We start from the raw sequence: 17,660 nt of genomic DNA, 5'->3' as shown, positions 1-17,660 counted from the left end.
CCCTGCTTGTGCTTGGGGAAAAAAAGGACACGAGCCCCCGGGCGTCCCAGCACAGCCCTGGCTCCCCCCGCCTCCCCCAGCCCCTACACTGGTGGTGCTGCTGCCAAGCCTGGGGTGCCCAGCACCCCCAAAAGCTCCAATTCTATGCAGAAATTTTGGAAACCAGGAGCTCGGGGAGGGTGGCAGACAGGTGCTGGTGCAACCTTGGCTACCTCCGCAGGAGGGCTGGGATGTTAGCGGTGGGAATTCCCGAAATGAGCACAGAGCCCCTTGCATGCAGCTGGCCCTCCCCTGCCAGCGCTGGCACACGGAGAGCCCCCAGCAGAGATGCAAGCCCCCCAGCAGAAATGTAAGCCCCCCAGGAGAGACGGAAACCCCCCAGCAGAGATGCAAGCCCCCCAGCAGAGATGTCCCCTGCCTTGGGGACGATGTGTCCCGAAACAGCTCGCCCTGCCCTGCCCTCACCCAGGGCAGTGATGGAGCAGGGCGCACCGGGGCAGGACGTCTCCTTCCAGCCAGAAGAGCAGGAAAACAGGCAAAACCAGCAGCTAAAACCAGCGAACCCCGTTTTATTAGCAGTTAGTTCAACAGGACCTTACATCAGAGACTGGGACGCCCTGAACGCAACCCCGGGGATGGGCTTGGACGGAGCCGAGGTGGGCAGAGGGGCAGGGCAGCCCCTGCGGCCCCGGGCCCTACAGAGGCTCATGCAAAAATAAAAGGGTGGGAAGCCCCACGGGGAGCGGGGCTCCGTCATCCAGAAAGTGAAATGGGGGGAAGAGCCCCACGGTTCTGCTGCTCTCCCCTCCGCTGCCTGGACTTTGCTGGGTGCTGGGCACGGCGGGGGCTGGCTCGGGTCCCCGGCCGCAGGGGGGCAGCCAGGGGCACCCCGACTTTGTCCTGGGGACCCCAAACGTCCCTGGGGCTGGAGAAAGCACGCATCCTTCCCTCCTCCCCATCTCCTTCTCCTGTACCTTCGGCTGCTCCTCCGGCGCTGCTGTGGCTGTGGGGGGGGGGGGGGCACGCAGCCCCCTTGGTCCCTGCGGGAAGGGGGTGCCCGTCGCTGCACCCCGAGCCCAGGCAGCGCTGGGCTGCGCAGCACCAAAGTCCTCCCCCTCCACCCCATCCACCTCCAGGGCTGCCCTTCCCGAGCCTTTGGCACACGCATCCCGCAGCATCCACGAGGAAACTGGGGCCCTTCCCCACAGCAACCCAGCATGGCTCAGTGTTGGCACTGCTACACTCACACTCACACACACTCACACACACACTCATACACACGCAGCCTGGTGCACGCTCACTGCCAGGGCAGCCAGGGACAGGGCCGGGGACGTGCTGGCAAACCCCGCTGATGCAAGGTGGCAGCGGACACCCAGGCACACAGAGGGAGTGAGGGAGAGGCAGAAGTGGGGCTGCGGCTCCTGTACTCCACCACTGCAATACAAAGACACGTCTCTGCTTGGGAAACCTGCCCCAGTTCGCCCCCCTCCCCGGACCTTTGTCCACGTCGCGTGTAACAGCCAAAGAGACCACGTGAAACCCTCGGGGTTTAGGTACAAATTCTGGCACCGAATTAAAACAACACCCTGCAAAATGAGAACGAAACGAGCCCTCCCCCCCCCCCACGCCCCAACATTATTAAAATACTTTTAGCTTTTAATATTCAAGAGGTTCGAAGTTCTCAGCATCCTTCTGACTGAAGTTATCTCAAAGTCTGCCCCCGTCCCGAGGGCCCGCGCAGGTCGGAGGCCGCCGGGCGCCTCGGGGCTGTACCACAGGAACCACCACACGTGTAAAACATCGCAGGGCAGGGGCTGCGAGCACCCCAGCCTCTTTTTTCTGCTCGACAGAGGTCCCACCGCACTGCTCACAGACCGGGAAGAGGTGGAGGAGACTGAAAACAAACGAAGACGACCAACGAAACAGCATCCGAGTCTTGGAAACAAAAAGACGCCTTTCTTCCCGTTTTTAGAGCTGGGTTTGGGGGGAATCCAGAAAACTCCCGTTTCCTGCCGTTAGGGGCAGGGTCACTTCATGTGTCGGCTCTCCACCAGCTCCTCTCCTCTGCTCCAGCTCAGCACAAGTCACCTCTAGCACGCCCAGAGTTGCTCCTCCGTCACCTACCGAGGAGGCGCAGAACGGCTCTGACACCACTCGCAGGCCCAGGGGACTTAGGGCCTGTTTTGGGCAGAGAAAGAGGGAATTTGTGCCAATTCCCAGTTTCTCCCATCAGAGCGGGACAGGAAAGGACCTCACCAACAGGCCCAGGAATTAAAAAGGAAGAAAAAGAAAAGGAAACGGATGTGGGGCAGGCGGAGAGGTCGCAGTGCTGGGACAGGATCCCAGTGCCCAGGCAGCCTTCGGTGCAGCCGTCCTGCTCGGTGGCTGCCGGGGGCTCCGGGCGTCCCCTCGAAGGCCGCAGCCGGATATTGCTCAGGGACGTGTTGGTGCTGGGGGCAGCAGCTACCTGGTGCTCTGCAGCTCCTCGCGCAGCCAGGTGGGCAGCGTCTGCCCCATTTTGTACAGGAGCTTGGAGAGCTCGATGTTATGGTCCCTGTAATAGTCCCGCAGGAAGGCTCGCGACTGCAAGGGGAGGAGAACGTAGACGAGGGTTAACGGGACAGGATGATGCACGCAGACCCGACCCCGCCACCCAGCTCAGCCCTGCCCTGTCCCAGATCCCACCCCGCAGTGCTCTGTGTCTAGGACACAGCACCAGCAAAAACCACCGTCCCGGGAGGCTTTCTGCATACTCACATCCGAATCCATCTCGGGGTACTTCCTCCCTTTGCTCTTCCCCAAGCATTTGGTTTTCCCTCCTTCCAGAAGCTGACACCAGAATCCTTTCTTTGGGTCAAACCTGCAAACGGAGAGCTCTGCCTCACCCTGGGCACCCTGCCCCAGCCTCCACCCAGAGCCCCCGTGCAGCGCGCTTCCCCGGGGCATGCGAGCAGGCTGGCTGGCAAGCCCCGCTGCCCGGGTGCTGCTCTGGAGCCTCGTTTTAATTAGCAGCCCAGCTAACATCTCATTAATGACCAACTTGCACAACAGGTTTTCCGTACAGCCACGCAATAAGCAGCCGGACAAAATTCATTTATTACTTACGCTGCCCTGCTGCGAGGAAGTACGGGAGCCGCGTGGGCTTTTTGCTGGTATTTTCTGTGCCCTTCAGCCCCGGACACCCTCAGTACCCCGCAGAACCTTGGCCCAAACTCAGGGTGGCCACACATGCAGGCAAGACCAGCACAGAGGCAAATTAAGTGTTTTTTTCTAGGAGCTCTGAAGGCTTCTGCTTCCTATGGTGGACTTTAACGTCTGAAGGGCTCAGAGTGGGGTGACACCCATGAAGGTGCCAAATGGTGAGCACCAAAAGCAGCTTTTCAGCAACAGCGTGAGAAGCCAGGGCTCAACACACGCACCTACGCCATCCGGGGCATCAACACAAGTGGTGCGGATGCAACCCTGAGCTCAGCTCTCAGCTGATGCTGCTCCTGGGCTGTCCAGGGTGACAGCACCATCCCCTCTGCAGTGGAGGGATAAAAAGAGCCAAGTGGGGTGGCCCTGCTTGCATCAAAACCAGTGGCAGCTCTGCTCTGAGCTCCCAGGGGCCGGGTGCTGCCCCGGGGCAGCTCTGTGCTCCTGTTTCCCTGAAGTTATGGGAGCAATGCCCTGCTCTGTACCCTGGGGAACAGCAGGTTCTCTCTCCAGGCCAAGGAAGGGAAAGCTCGGGGTGGGACTTACGCCAGGGTTTTGTGGTAATCGATGAAGTTGGTCACCCCGAGGAACTTCTGGACTGTTTCCATCACTTTGGCAGGTTCTGTTCGGAGCAGCTTGCCGTCCAGGACAAGAATCTGCGAGGAAGAAGGCAGGGCTGTGAGGTTTCCACCTCCCGCTGGCTCCCAGCCCTGCTCTCCTGAGGCATAACAACGCCTTTGCTGAGTGTTTTGCCACCTCAGAGCCAAATTTGCCACGAGTCTGCGCAGCCTCCCCTTTTGAATGCCAAGGGTGAACATGTCCAAGTGTTCACTTACCTTGGCTGTTGGAAAATTAAACGCAAATAAAAGTCAGAGCCAGGATCTACCCAGGGCAACATGAGAGCTTCAGCTCAGGGCTGTCCAACCCACAGCCAGTCAGGATTACATTACAGCAATTATGCCAGAACCAGACAACTAATAGGCTTCATAAGGTTGAACGATGATGGAAAAATCATTCAGGAGCTGAGCAGTTGCCTGATGTGGCCCGTACACCGCCAGCAGCACACTCTCCCTCCCCATGCAGGTCACAGCAGGGTCGGGATCTAGCCCCGATTACCCTTGAGGGCAGCTCGAAGCCAGGAACAGCTTGGCTTGCTATTTTTGTCCTGCTCCAGTGCTGCAGTGACGCTGGCGGCTGCCGTCCCTACCTGGTTGGCGTGGAAGCTGTTGAGCCAGCGCTCGATGTGCGTGGCGTACCAGCCCGGCACCAGGCAGCGGTTCTGCAGGGCCCGGAGCTTCGCAGCAGCCTCAGACCCGGCCGTGATCACCTCGTGGAAGGTGTACTTCAGGGCTACCGGGTCGTCGTGGGCTCGCTGGTGCTGTCAAACACGAGCAAGACAGGTTGGTTCCTGGGGCAGTCAAAGGAACACCGACAGGACGCAAATCCCAGGCTGCCCACAAAGCGCTGCAGCTCCTCGTTCACCACCCTTGAGCTTCTTGCTCAGCTCGGTGCCAAAAATCAGGGATCCTGGAGCCACCCCACGTCCCACACTGAGCTGGGAGAGCGAAGCTCCCGACCCACTGGGGAGCTGGGGGCGAGGCAGGGGCAGGCGGCTCACCTGGTACCAGGAGTAGGCTCGGTCTGCAGGGTTGATGAGGATCGTGATCACTTTGGCCTTGGACAGCAGGGCCGCAGCTCGCCGGGGAGCAACTTCTGAGTCAAAGTAGTTGGCACTTTTTTCAAAGTAGAAATCGGAGGTGGTGTTGGAGGGGATGGGGAAGAACTCCATGTACCTGGGGGAAGGCATGGCGTGAGGCAGGCAGGCCGGCACCGTGAGATGTCCCCAGGCACGCCCCTTTGCAGGAGGCAGTCTCTGACCACCAGGCAAAGCTGGTGCTGGTATGAGCTCGCCCCTGCAAGGGGCAAGGCTGCGTGGGATCCATCCCACCTTGCAGCAGCCAGGCTCCCCCCCCAGCTCCTCAGCCAAGAGCCCAGCAGCTGCGAGGGTGATGGGAAACCCTCGGGCCACGATGCTCCTGCTCCCAAAGGGACCCGCACTCCCAGCTCTGCCCCCGTGGCAGGGAAGCACGGGCAGACCTACCAGTCAATGCCCTTGTGATAGTTGTGTCCGTTGAAGAACTGTATCTCCTCGAAGGTCTCTGAGCTGGGGTAGTTGCTGCTCAGGTCCGGGTGCATCCCCAAGAAGAGATAAAGGGCAGTTGTTCCTTCAGACAGAGAAAACTAGAGCTGACTTGGGCCAGACCTCCCTCCCTGCTTTGATTCGGGTCAGCAGGGCTGCGCGGAGCTCACCGTGGGGTGCAGGGAACCTGGCACGCCTCTCGACATGCACACAGCACGGAGGGTAGAGGGACGTACCTGTTTTTTGAGGCCCGATGATGAGAAGCTTTGGGAACCGGTCACAGGTCTTTTCTTTGGACCAAATGTCTTTGTGCCGCTTGTCCTCACAGGGATCCTGAAACACAGAGGAGGAGAATCAGAGACGGGGCAGCCTGGACGGACCCTACACTGCTACTCGGCTGCCAGAGATGTGCAGGGAGGCCACACCGCTCAGCGGGCAGGGCAAAGGACTGGGGTTATTTCCAGGTATATAGGTCAAATTCTGCCCTGGCACTGCCCACAGAACCACAAAGAGGCAGAAAAACCACTTATCCATGGGATCACAGGAAAATGCAGGTTGGGAAGAACCTGAGGAGGCCATTCAGCACAACCTCCTCCACAGATCAGGCCAGCTATGCCCCATTTCCCTCTCCCCGGGGCAACAAACCGGGCTGCTCCCCCTGTTCCCTTCGCACAGGGCGTACCTGCCACAGAGGATCCTTCTCCTCGGAGAAGATCTGGAAGTATTTCTGTGCCAGCTGCACAGGCGGCAGCGTCTGCAGCTTCAGGTTGGTCCAGGAGTTGAGGAAGCGGACCAGGTGCTTGAAGGTGTACAAGCCCAGGCGGTCGTTGCCGTAGTTGGACAAATGGGTCATGAAGATGCTGATCTGAAGAGGAGGGGGTGGAGCAGGGGTTAGCAGAGCCTCACCCACCCTGCACAAACAGGCAGGATGCCCCGCTCGGGCTGGACTGGTTGGGGACATTGCCTTACAGCAGCACCAGGGGATGGCCCTGCCAGAAATGCCACGGTCCCCAGGCAGGCCGACGGCAGTACTCACGGGGTTGAGGAGCACCGTCAGGAACAGTTCGCCCCCGTTGATGATTTTGTCCAGCTCACTGGAGCCCCCGGGGTATTCGTTGTAGAAGATGGTGTGCGTAAAGAGGCCGCAGGTTTGCCGGGGGAGGACCTGGGGAGGGGGAAAAACGTGTCTGGAGCAGGTGGAGGAGACAGGGCAAGGGAACAGCCACACGGCCTCCTCCTGGAGTCCAGGGCTGGATCCCCTTCCTCCTCCCAAACTACAAAAGGGATCCTCAGTCCCTCAGAGGTCAGGATCAGCTCCACCGCCCGTCACCACCCTTGACGTGAATCTGCTACCCACAAGGGATGGAGATGGACAGATGGAGAAGCCACAAAGTGTCCTCACAGGAACTTCCCCTGTGCAGGGCTAGCAAATGTGGAGGGGGACACAGCCCCTCAAATCACCAGTCTCCTCCAGCTGGGGCTGAAGTAGCCGAGCCACCCAGAAACCACACAGCAAGATTTTGGCTGTGGAGACGGAGGCGAGAAGCATCAGAGAGACAGCCTGGCCACCTACCATGATGCCGTTGTGGATGAAGCCACGGCGATAGCGAGCAGGTTTCAGGTGGGGGTACTCCTCCGTGCTCGTGACTTTGATCGACCAAACCTGCTTCCAGGCTTCGTACAACTGCACGTGGACGGGGTAGACACCCGAGTGGTGGGGGGCCACCGCGTACCCCATGTCGGTGGGGATGCCGTGCTCCTGCAGGGAACAGACCGGGGACTGGGTGACCAGGGAGATCCCAGAACCACAGCCTCCCGGCTCAAACCAACCTCCCCCCAAGGACTGCCCATCCCCAACCACAGACAGTCCGTCTGTGCCTTGGAGAGCGAGCAGGGCAGGACTGTGCCCGCGCACCCTCTCTTAACCAGGGCTGCCTCCAGAAAAGGGGGTCCAGGAGCAGACGTGCTGGGTGGACACTTGCTCCTCCTGGACTATTCTCATCTCTGCCATTTCTGCTGGCACCAAAGAAGCCAGCACCAGCAAAGCTCGTCAGGGAAGACTGAGCAGCCAAAACTACACAGGACTGTAGCGCTGGTTTATAGCAGGAGATATAAAGCAACTTGGAAATTTTAAGCTGGACACCTGCCCATCTCTTTCAGCGCAAGTAGAGACAGTCCAGTCCCTCTCTTTATTTAAGCACCTCTAATTAACACACAATGAATTCAGGTTAGCTGTAAGAGCCATCTCTCAGGCCATAGGACCCAATTTATTATTACTTGGTCTGCCTTTACTGGATTTGGATTGAAGACAGTCATGAGAAAATCAGTTGATCACAGCATGACTTGGTGTCACTGTTGACTTTATCCAGGCCTGATAAAGGACTTTCCAAGAGGACAGACAGCCCCCAAGCAAGCCAAAGGTCAGAGCCTGCCCTTAGAAAGCCAACGAGTCCCTCAACACCTCGGCCTGCAGAGGGAGTTGCCAGCAGTCGGAGCCTCCCAGACACAGCCGCGCTGACCCCGCTCCGGGATGCCACAGGGGCCAGCGTCAGTGCAACATCAAACCACACCGCGCTGAACAGAAACCTCAGCCTTGGTTAAGATCCAAACCCAAGCGGCCGCTTCCCTCCGTAGCGCTGTGGGTTTGATCTCTGCATTCCCACTAACGCTGCCCCAGGGCAGGCAGCGGTGCTGGCCACGCGGGCGCAGCTGCAGCCACGCAGCCGGAGCTGAGCAACACGGGGTCACCTCCACGGCCCAGCCGAGGGACCACAGAGGGTCAGGCCATCACCTTGGATTCTTCAGCCTACGAAAGCTCTTTGTAACCCCTCGCCACATCCCGCCCCCCACCCCACGAGCACCCCCGCCGGCGGCATCTTACTCACGACAGCGAATTTCTTGTTTAAGGTCATCTGCTCGGCCAGAACCGACTGGTTGTGGAAGAGGTGGGGCTGCATGTGGCTCCACATGTGCGGGAACCACCAGAACTCCTTCACGTAGGACAGCAGCAGGTCGTCGCCTTCGTCCTCGGCGTCAGTACCTGCGGGGACGACACTTGCTGTCACTGCAGGGTATGTGGAGCTAAAGGGAACCCTGAAATAGGGCAGTGAGCAGCCCACACAGAGGTAGGGCATGGGTGTGAGGTCCTAGCATGGGGTGCCTGCTGCAAGGGGTACTCTCGAGGGAGTGGAAGGGTTCCTGGACAGGAGCTGCCCCACAGAGACCTCACCTCGGCTGCCTGGGCAGGTTGCTGGCTTCGCAGCACAGCCAGGGCAGGGGTGGTGTCGTGCAGCCCCTCTCCCTTCCCCGGATTCACAAAGCAACGCCCTCACCTGTGTGGAAGAATTTCCCTGAGTATCCCAAGTTGAAGGTGAAGTTTGGGATGTGGGTGCGCAGCTCGTTCTGCGTGTCGAACAGCGCCTGCGAGGGGGAGACAGAGAGCACAACGTCCTCAGCCAGAGGCAGCAGGGGACAGCTTCACCGCCAAGCCTGCAGCAAAGCACACGCCGGGACAGGAACCTTTGCCCCTGAAAGCTCTGGAGAAGGCTGCAGCAGCAGCCTTGGGGCAGAGGATGCTCTGAGGGCAGGAAAACTCATCCCCGGAGTCCGGAGCATCCCAGACCAGGCGCAAGCTCCCGGTCTCACCCCAGTCCCACGCAGCCCTTGCCCACCCAGCCAGGACGTAACAGCAGCACCTTGACATCTTCCACCTTCATGCGGGTGCCCTCCTTGCCCACGAAGATGTCATCGATGTCCACCAGGATGTAGCGGTCGAGGGGCAGCGAGAGCCTCTTGCCCGTCAGGAAGGAGACGGCGTCCACGAAGACCAGCTTGTGCAGCCAGAAGCTGAGGTTGTTGCCAAAAAGCACCCTCTGGATGCCGTCGTGGAGGCCCAGGTCCTGCATCACCGTGGTGTGCAGCGCCGCGTCCACGCTCATGTGCGGGATCGACTCGGCCGACTTGGTCTTGGCCAGGAGGACGGGCTCGTAGGTGGAGTGGTTGGACTGGAAGACGGTCCAGTCCTCGCCGGGCAGCACGCCCTTCTCCACCTCGCTGGGGCGCGTGATGTACAGCAGGGGCGACTTGGGGTTGATGCTGCAGTCCTTCAGCGCCAGGTTGGAGTGGAGGAAGAGGGGGAAGCCCTTCAGCTGCGCGCTCAGCAGGCTGTTCTCGTTGGCCTGCCAGGGGAGAGACGGGCTAAATGAGACAGGGCAGAGACGGAGAGGCTGGGGAAAAGGGCATTTAAAGAAGAGCCAAGCGCCACGTAGCTTTGCTTTTTATTCTTTCTATTCTATTCTTCTCGCTGCTGAGCTCAGCCCCGCTGCCTGGCCTGGCTCTGCAGGGGGCAGGTGGCTGCTCACCTCCCCTCCGGGAACAGCTCCTGCCCACCCTAGGTGTGCAGCCCCAACCCTGTGCCCTTGCCAGGTCCCTTCCCCCTTATCTCCCTCACCTGCAACCATCTGCAAACCTGCCCTTCCCATCCCCTGCTATTCCCCCGCAGCGCCTGAACAGGACAGGATTGTCGAGGAGAACCTGCAGAGGGACAGCCTCGGGCCAAACTCATCCCGAAATCAACACCCGTGGCCACACTCGCTGGCTCCCCTCGAGCCCTGTCCCCTGCCACACCAGCTCAGCCCCGTACCTTGAAGAAGCCGATGATGCCCACGCCGTACTCCACGCAGTACTTGTCCAGCAGCTCCCGGTTCCAGGCGTCCAGGTTGACGTACTTGAGGATGTTCTCGTAAATGATGAGCGCGAAGCGTCCCCGGTCCTTGTCGGTCAGCGTGGGCATGTCCCCCTTCCCCGGGGCGATCTCTGTCCTGTACTTGAAGCGGCTCGACTCCAAAATGGCCACGATCTCCTGGCCCAGCTGGGAGTAGAGGCTCTCCACGAACACCAGCACCAAGGGGTCCGTGCGGGAGGAATCGGCCACCTTGAGGGCCTTCAGCGGGAGCAAGCGGGAAGGGGCGACCTTGGGTTCATCGCAGTCCGGCCCCGGCACGTCCCCGGAGGGCTCCAAGCCCCGTTTCCAGCCATATAAATAATACGCCGAGACGAAAACACTGAGCAGGCAGAAGGCGAAGAGCAGGAGCAGCACGACCTGGGGAGATACCTGGCGGACACCCCTGCGGGCCCTCGCCAGCACAGTCATCCTTGCATCCACGGGCGAGTTGGGGCCCCCTCCCCTGCCCGCTCCCCTCCCCTCTCCAGCCCCAGGGGAGGGGAAGAGACGTACACCGCCACCACAAAAAAAAAAGGTAAAACGAGATCGAGCAATGCTACTACTAATAAATTAAACTTCTAGCAGGGCGCCCGCGCGCGCGCAGGCTCTCTCCCCTCCAGCAGCCCGGCGTCCCTCGCCGCCCGCTTCATGTCACCATGGCAAACGCGCCGAGGGTCCCCGTGGCCAGCCGAAATCCCCGCGGCAGCAGCGGCCGCGGCCCCGCAGCAGCTCCATGGCCTCAGAGGGGCGAGGGGGCGGCGGGCGGCCTCGGCGCGGCGCTGGGCGGGCGGGCGGCCATGGCGGCTCCCCGGGGCTCCCGGCTCCCGCAGCTCCGCGTGCTGCCCTGCAAGAGAGAGGGGGGTGAGAGGACGGCGGGGGGGGGGGGGCACAGCCAGCGCCGACCCACGCCGTGGTGTTGATTTACGCGGGCGTGAGGCTCTGGCAGATCCCTCGGAGAGGTGCCGGCGTGCCGGGGCTTGCAGCGAGAGCGCCTCGAGCTCGCGGCGGTGTTGGGATGCCCGCGTGCCGCGAGGCCCCGGTGCTGTTTGCGGCGCAGGGGGGTCCCCAGCGGCCCCCACCCGGCTCCAGGACCCGGCTGAGCCCTTCTAACACGCGGCGGTCCCGCTCCTCCCTTCCCCGCTGCGAGCGCGTGGCCCACACCCTTTTATTCTGTGCCGGCTCCGGCGCTGGTCGGGTCCCTCGGCGCACGCACCGTATCCGCTTTCTCCCCCGCTTTACGGCCGCGCTCCTCTCCTCTCACGCCAGCGGGCTCAGCGGGGGACCCAGAAAGAGCCCGGCTGCGCCAGGAGCAAAGCGGGCACAGGGAAACCAAGTACCCCTTTTAGATCCTGCGAGACCCCGCCGGCTCAGCCCGGCTCGCGGGGACCCCGAGCAACAGGAGACGGAGGCTGGAGGCACGGCGGTGGCAGCGGGACGAGGAGGGAGGCCAGGGGCTGGTAACGGGGATGAAAAAGCCCCTCTAGACGGCCGGGACACCGCTGCCCTCCTCGCCCCGCGGCTTCCTGACACGTCCCCGACCCGCGGTCCCCTCCGGGCACGGCCGGTGGCAGGGGAGGGATGAGGGCAGGCAGCCAGGCGCCGCGGGCAGATCCCACCGAGGTCAGCAAGACAAAGCCTTCTGCCGAGGGGAAGGCGAAGGCGAGCGGGAGCGTCCACGTGGAGCCAAAGGGACCTTGGGAATCTTTCTTTTTTCCTTTCTCTGCGAAAGGGCTGCTTAAAAAAAGAGGAAGAAAAAAGGACAGACACCACCTGCACGGAGGTGAAGCTGCCTTCGGGGGGGGAATACTGATCCTGGCAGGGCATTTCAGGGGGAAAAAAGAAAAAAAAGCGGTGGAGGGGATGAGGCAAAGTCCCGCTCCCGGGGCAGAGCTCCCCGCGGGCAGGCTCCAGCTCCCTCGGCACCACAGGAGGGGTTTGTGCAAGCGCAGCGTTACGGGGGATTGGGAGGGAGATAAAAACAGAGCGCCGGCATCCCGACCGCGGTGGCAGCCGCAGAGGAGGGATCCGTCCCTCGCCCCTGCCCAGAGACAGCCCCAAAGGGCAGCCCGGCGCCTCGTGGCACACCTCGGCGGGGTGTCGGGGCCACGCACAGCGCCGGGCTGAGCCCCTTCCCCGAGGGGGCAGGCTGGGAGCGCAGCCAGGCAGGGCCGCGCAAGCGAGCAGCGACCAGACGAATCTAATCCGGGCAGTAACGGGATTAAACGCGGCCAGCTGAAGAGTAACGGGGATTACACGCTGCGACTCCGCGGGGTAATCCTGTCATTCCTGCCCTTACCTGCAGCAAGGTCTGCCCCGCGCCTGGGCTGCTCCCCAAACCTCCCGGCACGGAAGAATGAAAAAAACAAAAGGCCCAAAGGTTTGGGGAGAAAACCAGCTTCCAGCTCCTGGCTCCAACCACCCGCAGGCAGCGCGGCCGTCCCGTGGGCACCCAACCACGGGGCGCTGCGGGGAGCGGTGCCACCTCCCCTTGGGATGGGGACGGATGAGCGGACGGGGCACATCGTCAGGTGCCCAGCCCCAAGTCCCGCGGGCACCCCTCGCCCTGAGGTCGGATCGTCGTACCGCCGCCCATCTCCCGGGGCCTCTTTTCAGAGCTTTTAATTAGGGTCCCCGGCGGCGCGCAATGATCAGGCTTTGGAGACGCGCCTCCGGGAGGCGCAGCCCGCGCCTCTCCCCGTGCCCCCGTCCCCACGTGCCTGGCCTCGGGGACACCCACCGGGCACGGAGCACCCTCCTGGCCAGCTTTCCGCTCACCCTTCACCCTACAGAGATAAGCGCCAAGCTGAATGCCTCCCTTCTGGCCCTGAAACGCTCCGCTGGCGCTAAAAATACCCCGCGAGGGTTTTCTCCCCTTAATTTCCTCCCGGTTCCAAAACAAACAGACCAACGACACCCCGTCCTCTCTCCTGCCTCCCCGGGGAGCGAGGCTGCCCCGCACCCAAGCCCCCAGCCCCACAGGACCCCCAGCAGCCAGACCCGGCGTGCCGGGGGGCCGGGAGCCGCAGGAATCCTGCTGCACCGGTTCCACGCCGGGCTGAACCCCGCCGGGGAGGGAGCTGCGGCACCGGGAGGATGCTGAAGGCTTCGGGGAGATGCTGCGGGGCTTTCCTCGTGCAGGCGGGTGCTGGGGAGCTCGCTGCCTCCTCCCCAGGGAGCTGGACGGGAAGAAAACACGAAACTTAATGGAAAAAATCGTTACAAAAAAATAAACCGCGTTTGTCGCCAGGATTTATTTCTGCTGTTACTTGCAGCCGCCAGAAGTAACCCAGCGAGGGAGGAGAGGATGCAGAGCTGCCGGCAGCCAGGTCTATGCGTTTGGGAGCACGGGACTGTCAGCTCCCATTGCCAGCCTGCCACGGGTTCAGGGCCAAGAACAGAAGTTGTTCTGCACACCGACAGTTTTGCTCTGTTTTTCTAAAACAAAAATGGAAGCGTGAGAGTAAAATAGAAAAAAAAAATAATCAAAAGAGCTGGCAAGGTGACAGCGGGAGCCGAACTTCCTTTTAACCTGATTTTCAGAAGCTGCTCAGGTGCCTCTTAAAACCCCACGGTGGTTATTTAAAAGACGCCAGCCGAAAACTACAGCCTGAGTCCCACGTGCAGACCCCACAGCCCAACACACCGCCCGGGCACCGTGGCACAGACCGGTGCTAAACCAGAAAGGACCACGGGAGGAAGGGCTGCTGAAAACGCCCCCGTCCCTTTGGTTTCTGAAGTACAGAGCAAAGCGCTAAAAAGGGGGGATAGGAGGAAGAAAGCCGTTCCCCCACGAGGGGAGCACCCCGCACGCCGGCCGGGCCCGCTCCCGGTTGCCGGCTGGCTTAGCGCCGGCGCTCGTAATCCGGGAGCCTGACAAACAGCATCAGCATCACAGCCGCTCGCCGGGGAGCAGCGGGTCAGGACAGGGGGGTTTCCTGCCTGGGGGGATGAAAGGTGCCGTGGGGCGGCTCTCAAAGCGCGCTGCAGCGACGAGGCGAAGCACGCGGGGCGAGGCGTGGGGCCACGGCGCTCCCCTCCAAGCAGCCCTGGGGCAGGATCCGTGCCAGGAGGCACCGGCCTCGGAGCCAGCTCGGACCCAAATCCACCACAAAGCGTCCCCGGCAGGGCTCGGCCAGCGCGGGCACACGGGTGCACACAGCGCACGGCTGCAGCCCCCCCCCCCCCCAGATATAAGCAAGGAAGCGCGAAGGGGTGCGGAGGCGAGAGAAGGGCCGCCGGGTCCCAGCAGACAAGCACAGCAGCCTTTGATTTATCGGGGGTGCCACGGGTCCAGCCACAGGTGCAAGCGGCAAAGACCGAGGTGGTTCACAAGTCCTGATCTCACATGAATCAGCTGTCCCGGCACCACAGCCCGGGCGCGGGGTGTGAGCTCCGAACTGAAGGAGTGACGTGGCCGAGAGGAGCTGGGTGGCCAAACCTCTCCCGTGGCTCCCTTGCACGGCTTTGGGAAGGGCTGCAGGGGGGCGAGCGAGCACCGACCTTCCTGGGGGGCGGCCCCCAGACCCACAAGGGCAAGGACCCCGTGCCCGGACCACAACTCCAGCAGCTCACAGACCCCGTTGCTCAGACAACCCACAGAGACGTTCCCAAAACATCCCACCTGCTCCCACCAGCACCCTTCGGAGGGGCACCCCGGGCACCGCCGCCCCTCAGAGCAGGGTCCTGCCCCCCCAGGGACCCTTCTCCCTTCTGTCCCCCCAGATTTTGAGACGGGGACGTGGCCCTGGGCTCCCGGAGCCTGCAGCAGGGCCGGCACGCCGGATAACCGCCCCGCTCCCTCACGTAAGCAAGCCCGGGGGGTTAAGCCTGGATGGACGAGGATTTAGAGGCACGACGTTAAATTGCGTTGCTTAGCTCAGCAATTTGCAAACGCCTCTGCTTGCTCCGACGCTCCCCTTTGCACATCCAAGCTCGCCGCCTCCCTCGGGTCTCGCACAGCCCCGCCGCCACCCCAGGGATCGCGGGCGACCCGCGGCAGACGCACGAAGCCAGCCGGATTCCCGTTAAAAGGTTTAAACTCCCTCTCCAGGGAGCTCCCTTCACTCTGCCGGTAATATTTAGAGGGCTGCGGATCTGGAACCACTGAGCTAAGCGCATCCTCGGAGAGGACATTAATGCCACGGCATTGTTCGAGAGACGACCGCGAGCTTAAGGCGGGGGAGCCCGCAGAAACGAGGCGGCCAGCGTGAAAACCTTCCCTTTGCACACCTACGCCTGCCCCGTGCCTTATCGGCCGCTGACTCGCGGAGGCAGCGATCCAAGCCGCGTCTGGAAACACCTCCGGCCCAGGAGCGCTGGCGCCAGGGGGGGGGGAAGAGCCATTACAAGGTGCAAACGCAGCCCAGATGTGCAGACCCCTGCCCGTCCCCGGCGAGGGGCTCCCGATGCCAGCCCCGCGGCGCTTTGGGCCCAAACGAGCTCGTTTTGGCCAACCCGGCCCCGCTGTTGGCGAGGGGAGCTGCGGGGCCGCTCGCTATCGGAGCGGCTCTGGAGGGCCAGATAAGGAACGTCTCAGCCGTAGATTACACGGGCTGCCTAAGTGCTTAGCAAACAGCAGTTACAACATGCCGGGGATGGAGACAAACTGCTTACCGGCAGGGGCACGGCCCGAGCCCGGCCTTCCGTAGGACGCCGGCATCGCTGTCCCCATCCCGGTGCCCCAAAAGGCGTGAAATTAAAAAAAAAAAGAAAAAAAAAAAAAAAAAAGGACAACGGCAGCCACGGGCAGCCGCCGGCTCGGGAGGGCAGGGGCACGGCTCAGCCTCTTCTGCCACCGCAACAGGGGAGGAACCGAGATGAACGATGCGCCCAGTAACACCGGTCAGGTCTTCACATAACAAAAGTTATTTTTGGCCAAAGCGTCTGGCTCCGAAAGAGACATTTTTCACCCAGAAAGCCCTGTTAACACCTCGGTTTTGCTGGAAAAGACAAAGCTAACGTTTTCCTCGGGTTTTCTTCAAAAACCAATCGTGAAGGCGTGTCTCTTCCCGCAGAGGGAAGGGGAAGCCGTGTGCCGGTGCGTGCACGGCTGCCGCAAACGCTTGCTGAATTTTTGGGGCTGCGAGGGAGAGCCCCTCTGCTCTCGGTGCCAGGAGCCCCCGGGGGGGTCACCCCGACCCCGAGCCCCCTGTGCTCGCGAGGCCAGCCTCACCAGCCGTCAGCACCTCCCGAGCCTGCCAAGGTCCCGTCCCGGTTTCGGGGAGCGTCCCGCCCTTCGCCCCCGGCACGTCCCGCGGCGCAGGCTCGGCTGCCCGGCGCGGCGAATCGCGGCTTCCCAACCCCGCTAATCTGCCACGCGTTACCCTCCGGGCCGTCTGCGGCAGGTCCTCGTGCCAGTTATCCACCCGTCTGCAAAAACACCTGCGTGACACAGGGCCGTGCGAGGGCCGAGACCGACCCAGCCCATCGCCCGGCCACCGCTCCGCACTCCCTCCACTCCGTGCCCGCACGCTCATGAGCCCCGGCAAGATGCCCCCCAAAACCTTCCCCGGGAAGCCCCCGGCCGCTTGAACCACACCTCAAAGCAGCCCAAACCACGGCCTGGGCATCCTCCTGGCTGCCTTGATTTTCCTCATGTCCCAGCACCAGACAGGCGGCCCCAGCACCGTTTTTACCCGAGGGAAAGAACGAGGCAGGATTTGATGACAACGTGATTTTTGGGGGTTGGAATTGGATGATCTTTAAGGTCCCTTCCAACCTGAGCCATCCTCTGACATGCCCGAGGACAGCACCCGGGGCTTTGGGGACTAAAGCCACCTCCAGGAGCCCGAGGCCAGGTTATAATCGGGGCTACGCCGCTGCTCCCCCCTGGAAAGGCTGGGGTGCTCTGTAGGTTCCTCTTCCTCGCGTGGATTTTTTGCCCTTGAAGCCTGAGGAATGCCTTCACTCGTGAGGAACGCGTGTTAGGAAGTGGAGCTTGGGGAATTCTCCCGAACCCTAATTGAAAGAGACGCTTAACGAGGAGAGTTTCCTTTGTCTGTTAATTGAAACAGGTTCTTACTGACAAAACTCTCCATGAATTTTAAGTGGGTTCACGGGGGGAAAAAAAAAAAAAAAATCCCCTCAATGAATCAGATTTTACTGCTTTGAAATGCGCCGTGTCGGTTCTCGTGCTTCTCCGAGTGTCCAAGAGCCTTTCTGGATAAGCAGGGTCTGAATTTCAAGCACTTTCAAAAGGAAAAGGACTAAAGGAAGATAATCTTACATGAATTTTTATCCTTCCCTGGGAGCAGGCAAGGAGGCACACTATTGTCACCTGCTATGAGGACACCAACCCCCCAAAAAACACCGACTGAAACCCCTCCAACGCCACCTTTTGCAATTTCCAGCGCTGCTTGACCAGGTTTTCCCTGGAGATTCGCTGGTCCTACTGTAAACTGAAGAGGAGGGAGGGCTTAGCTCAGGCTCTGCACAGCTTCTCCGAGGCGCTCGATGCCGCCGCTGCTGGGCAGTGGGAATCCCACACCCCTCGGCCAAGGCAGAGCTCCCCACGTCCCCGCTGCTGCCCGGGCAGTGCTCCTGGAGCAGAGCGAGCCCCAGGGTAGGGACCAGCTGCTTCGTTTTCCTGACAGCTCCCCACGA

General features: G+C 61.5%; 1 protein-coding gene across 1 annotated transcript; it reads right to left on the bottom strand.

Annotated features, from left to right (window-relative positions):
* Positions 1 to 549: 549 nt before the first annotated feature.
* On the bottom strand, positions 550 to 10,828 carry NDST1 (N-deacetylase and N-sulfotransferase 1). The gene is made up of 15 exons (XM_035559766.2): positions 9,978 to 10,828; positions 9,031 to 9,513; positions 8,668 to 8,755; positions 8,221 to 8,375; positions 6,909 to 7,094; positions 6,372 to 6,500; positions 6,018 to 6,200; positions 5,572 to 5,668; positions 5,297 to 5,420; positions 4,814 to 4,988; positions 4,403 to 4,573; positions 3,742 to 3,851; positions 2,758 to 2,860; positions 2,468 to 2,583; positions 550 to 2,120 (listed from the first exon to the last, which is right to left on the bottom strand). The coding sequence occupies exons 1-15, from the start codon at positions 10,485 to 10,487 to the stop codon at positions 2,117 to 2,119; spliced, it is 2,634 nt and encodes an 877-aa protein (XP_035415659.1). The 5' UTR covers positions 10,488 to 10,828; the 3' UTR covers positions 550 to 2,116.
* Positions 10,829 to 17,660: the final 6,832 nt, after the last annotated feature.

Source organism: Cygnus atratus, chromosome 14 (genome assembly GCF_013377495.2).
Source record: "Cygnus atratus isolate AKBS03 ecotype Queensland, Australia chromosome 14, CAtr_DNAZoo_HiC_assembly, whole genome shotgun sequence".
Taxonomy (NCBI): domain Eukaryota; kingdom Metazoa; phylum Chordata; class Aves; order Anseriformes; family Anatidae; genus Cygnus; species Cygnus atratus.
Note: the sequence above shows the minus strand (reverse complement) of the source record. Positions and strands in the feature narration are given on the sequence as shown.

Bases quoted from the DNA above. Each gene is read 5' to 3' on its own strand.
- NDST1 (XM_035559766.2), bottom strand. From the start codon at position 10,487: ATGACTGTGCTGGCGAGGGCCCGCAGGGGTGTCCGCCAGGTATCTCCC. The intron at 8,756-9,030 runs GTGCTGCTGTTA...TCCCCCTCGCAG, and splicing joins TGAAGGTGGAAGATGTCAAG to GCGCTGTTCGACACGCAGAA. The intron at 4,574-4,813 runs GTGAGCCGCCTG...CGTGTTTGACAG, and splicing joins GAGCCTACTCCTGGTACCAG to CACCAGCGAGCCCACGACGA.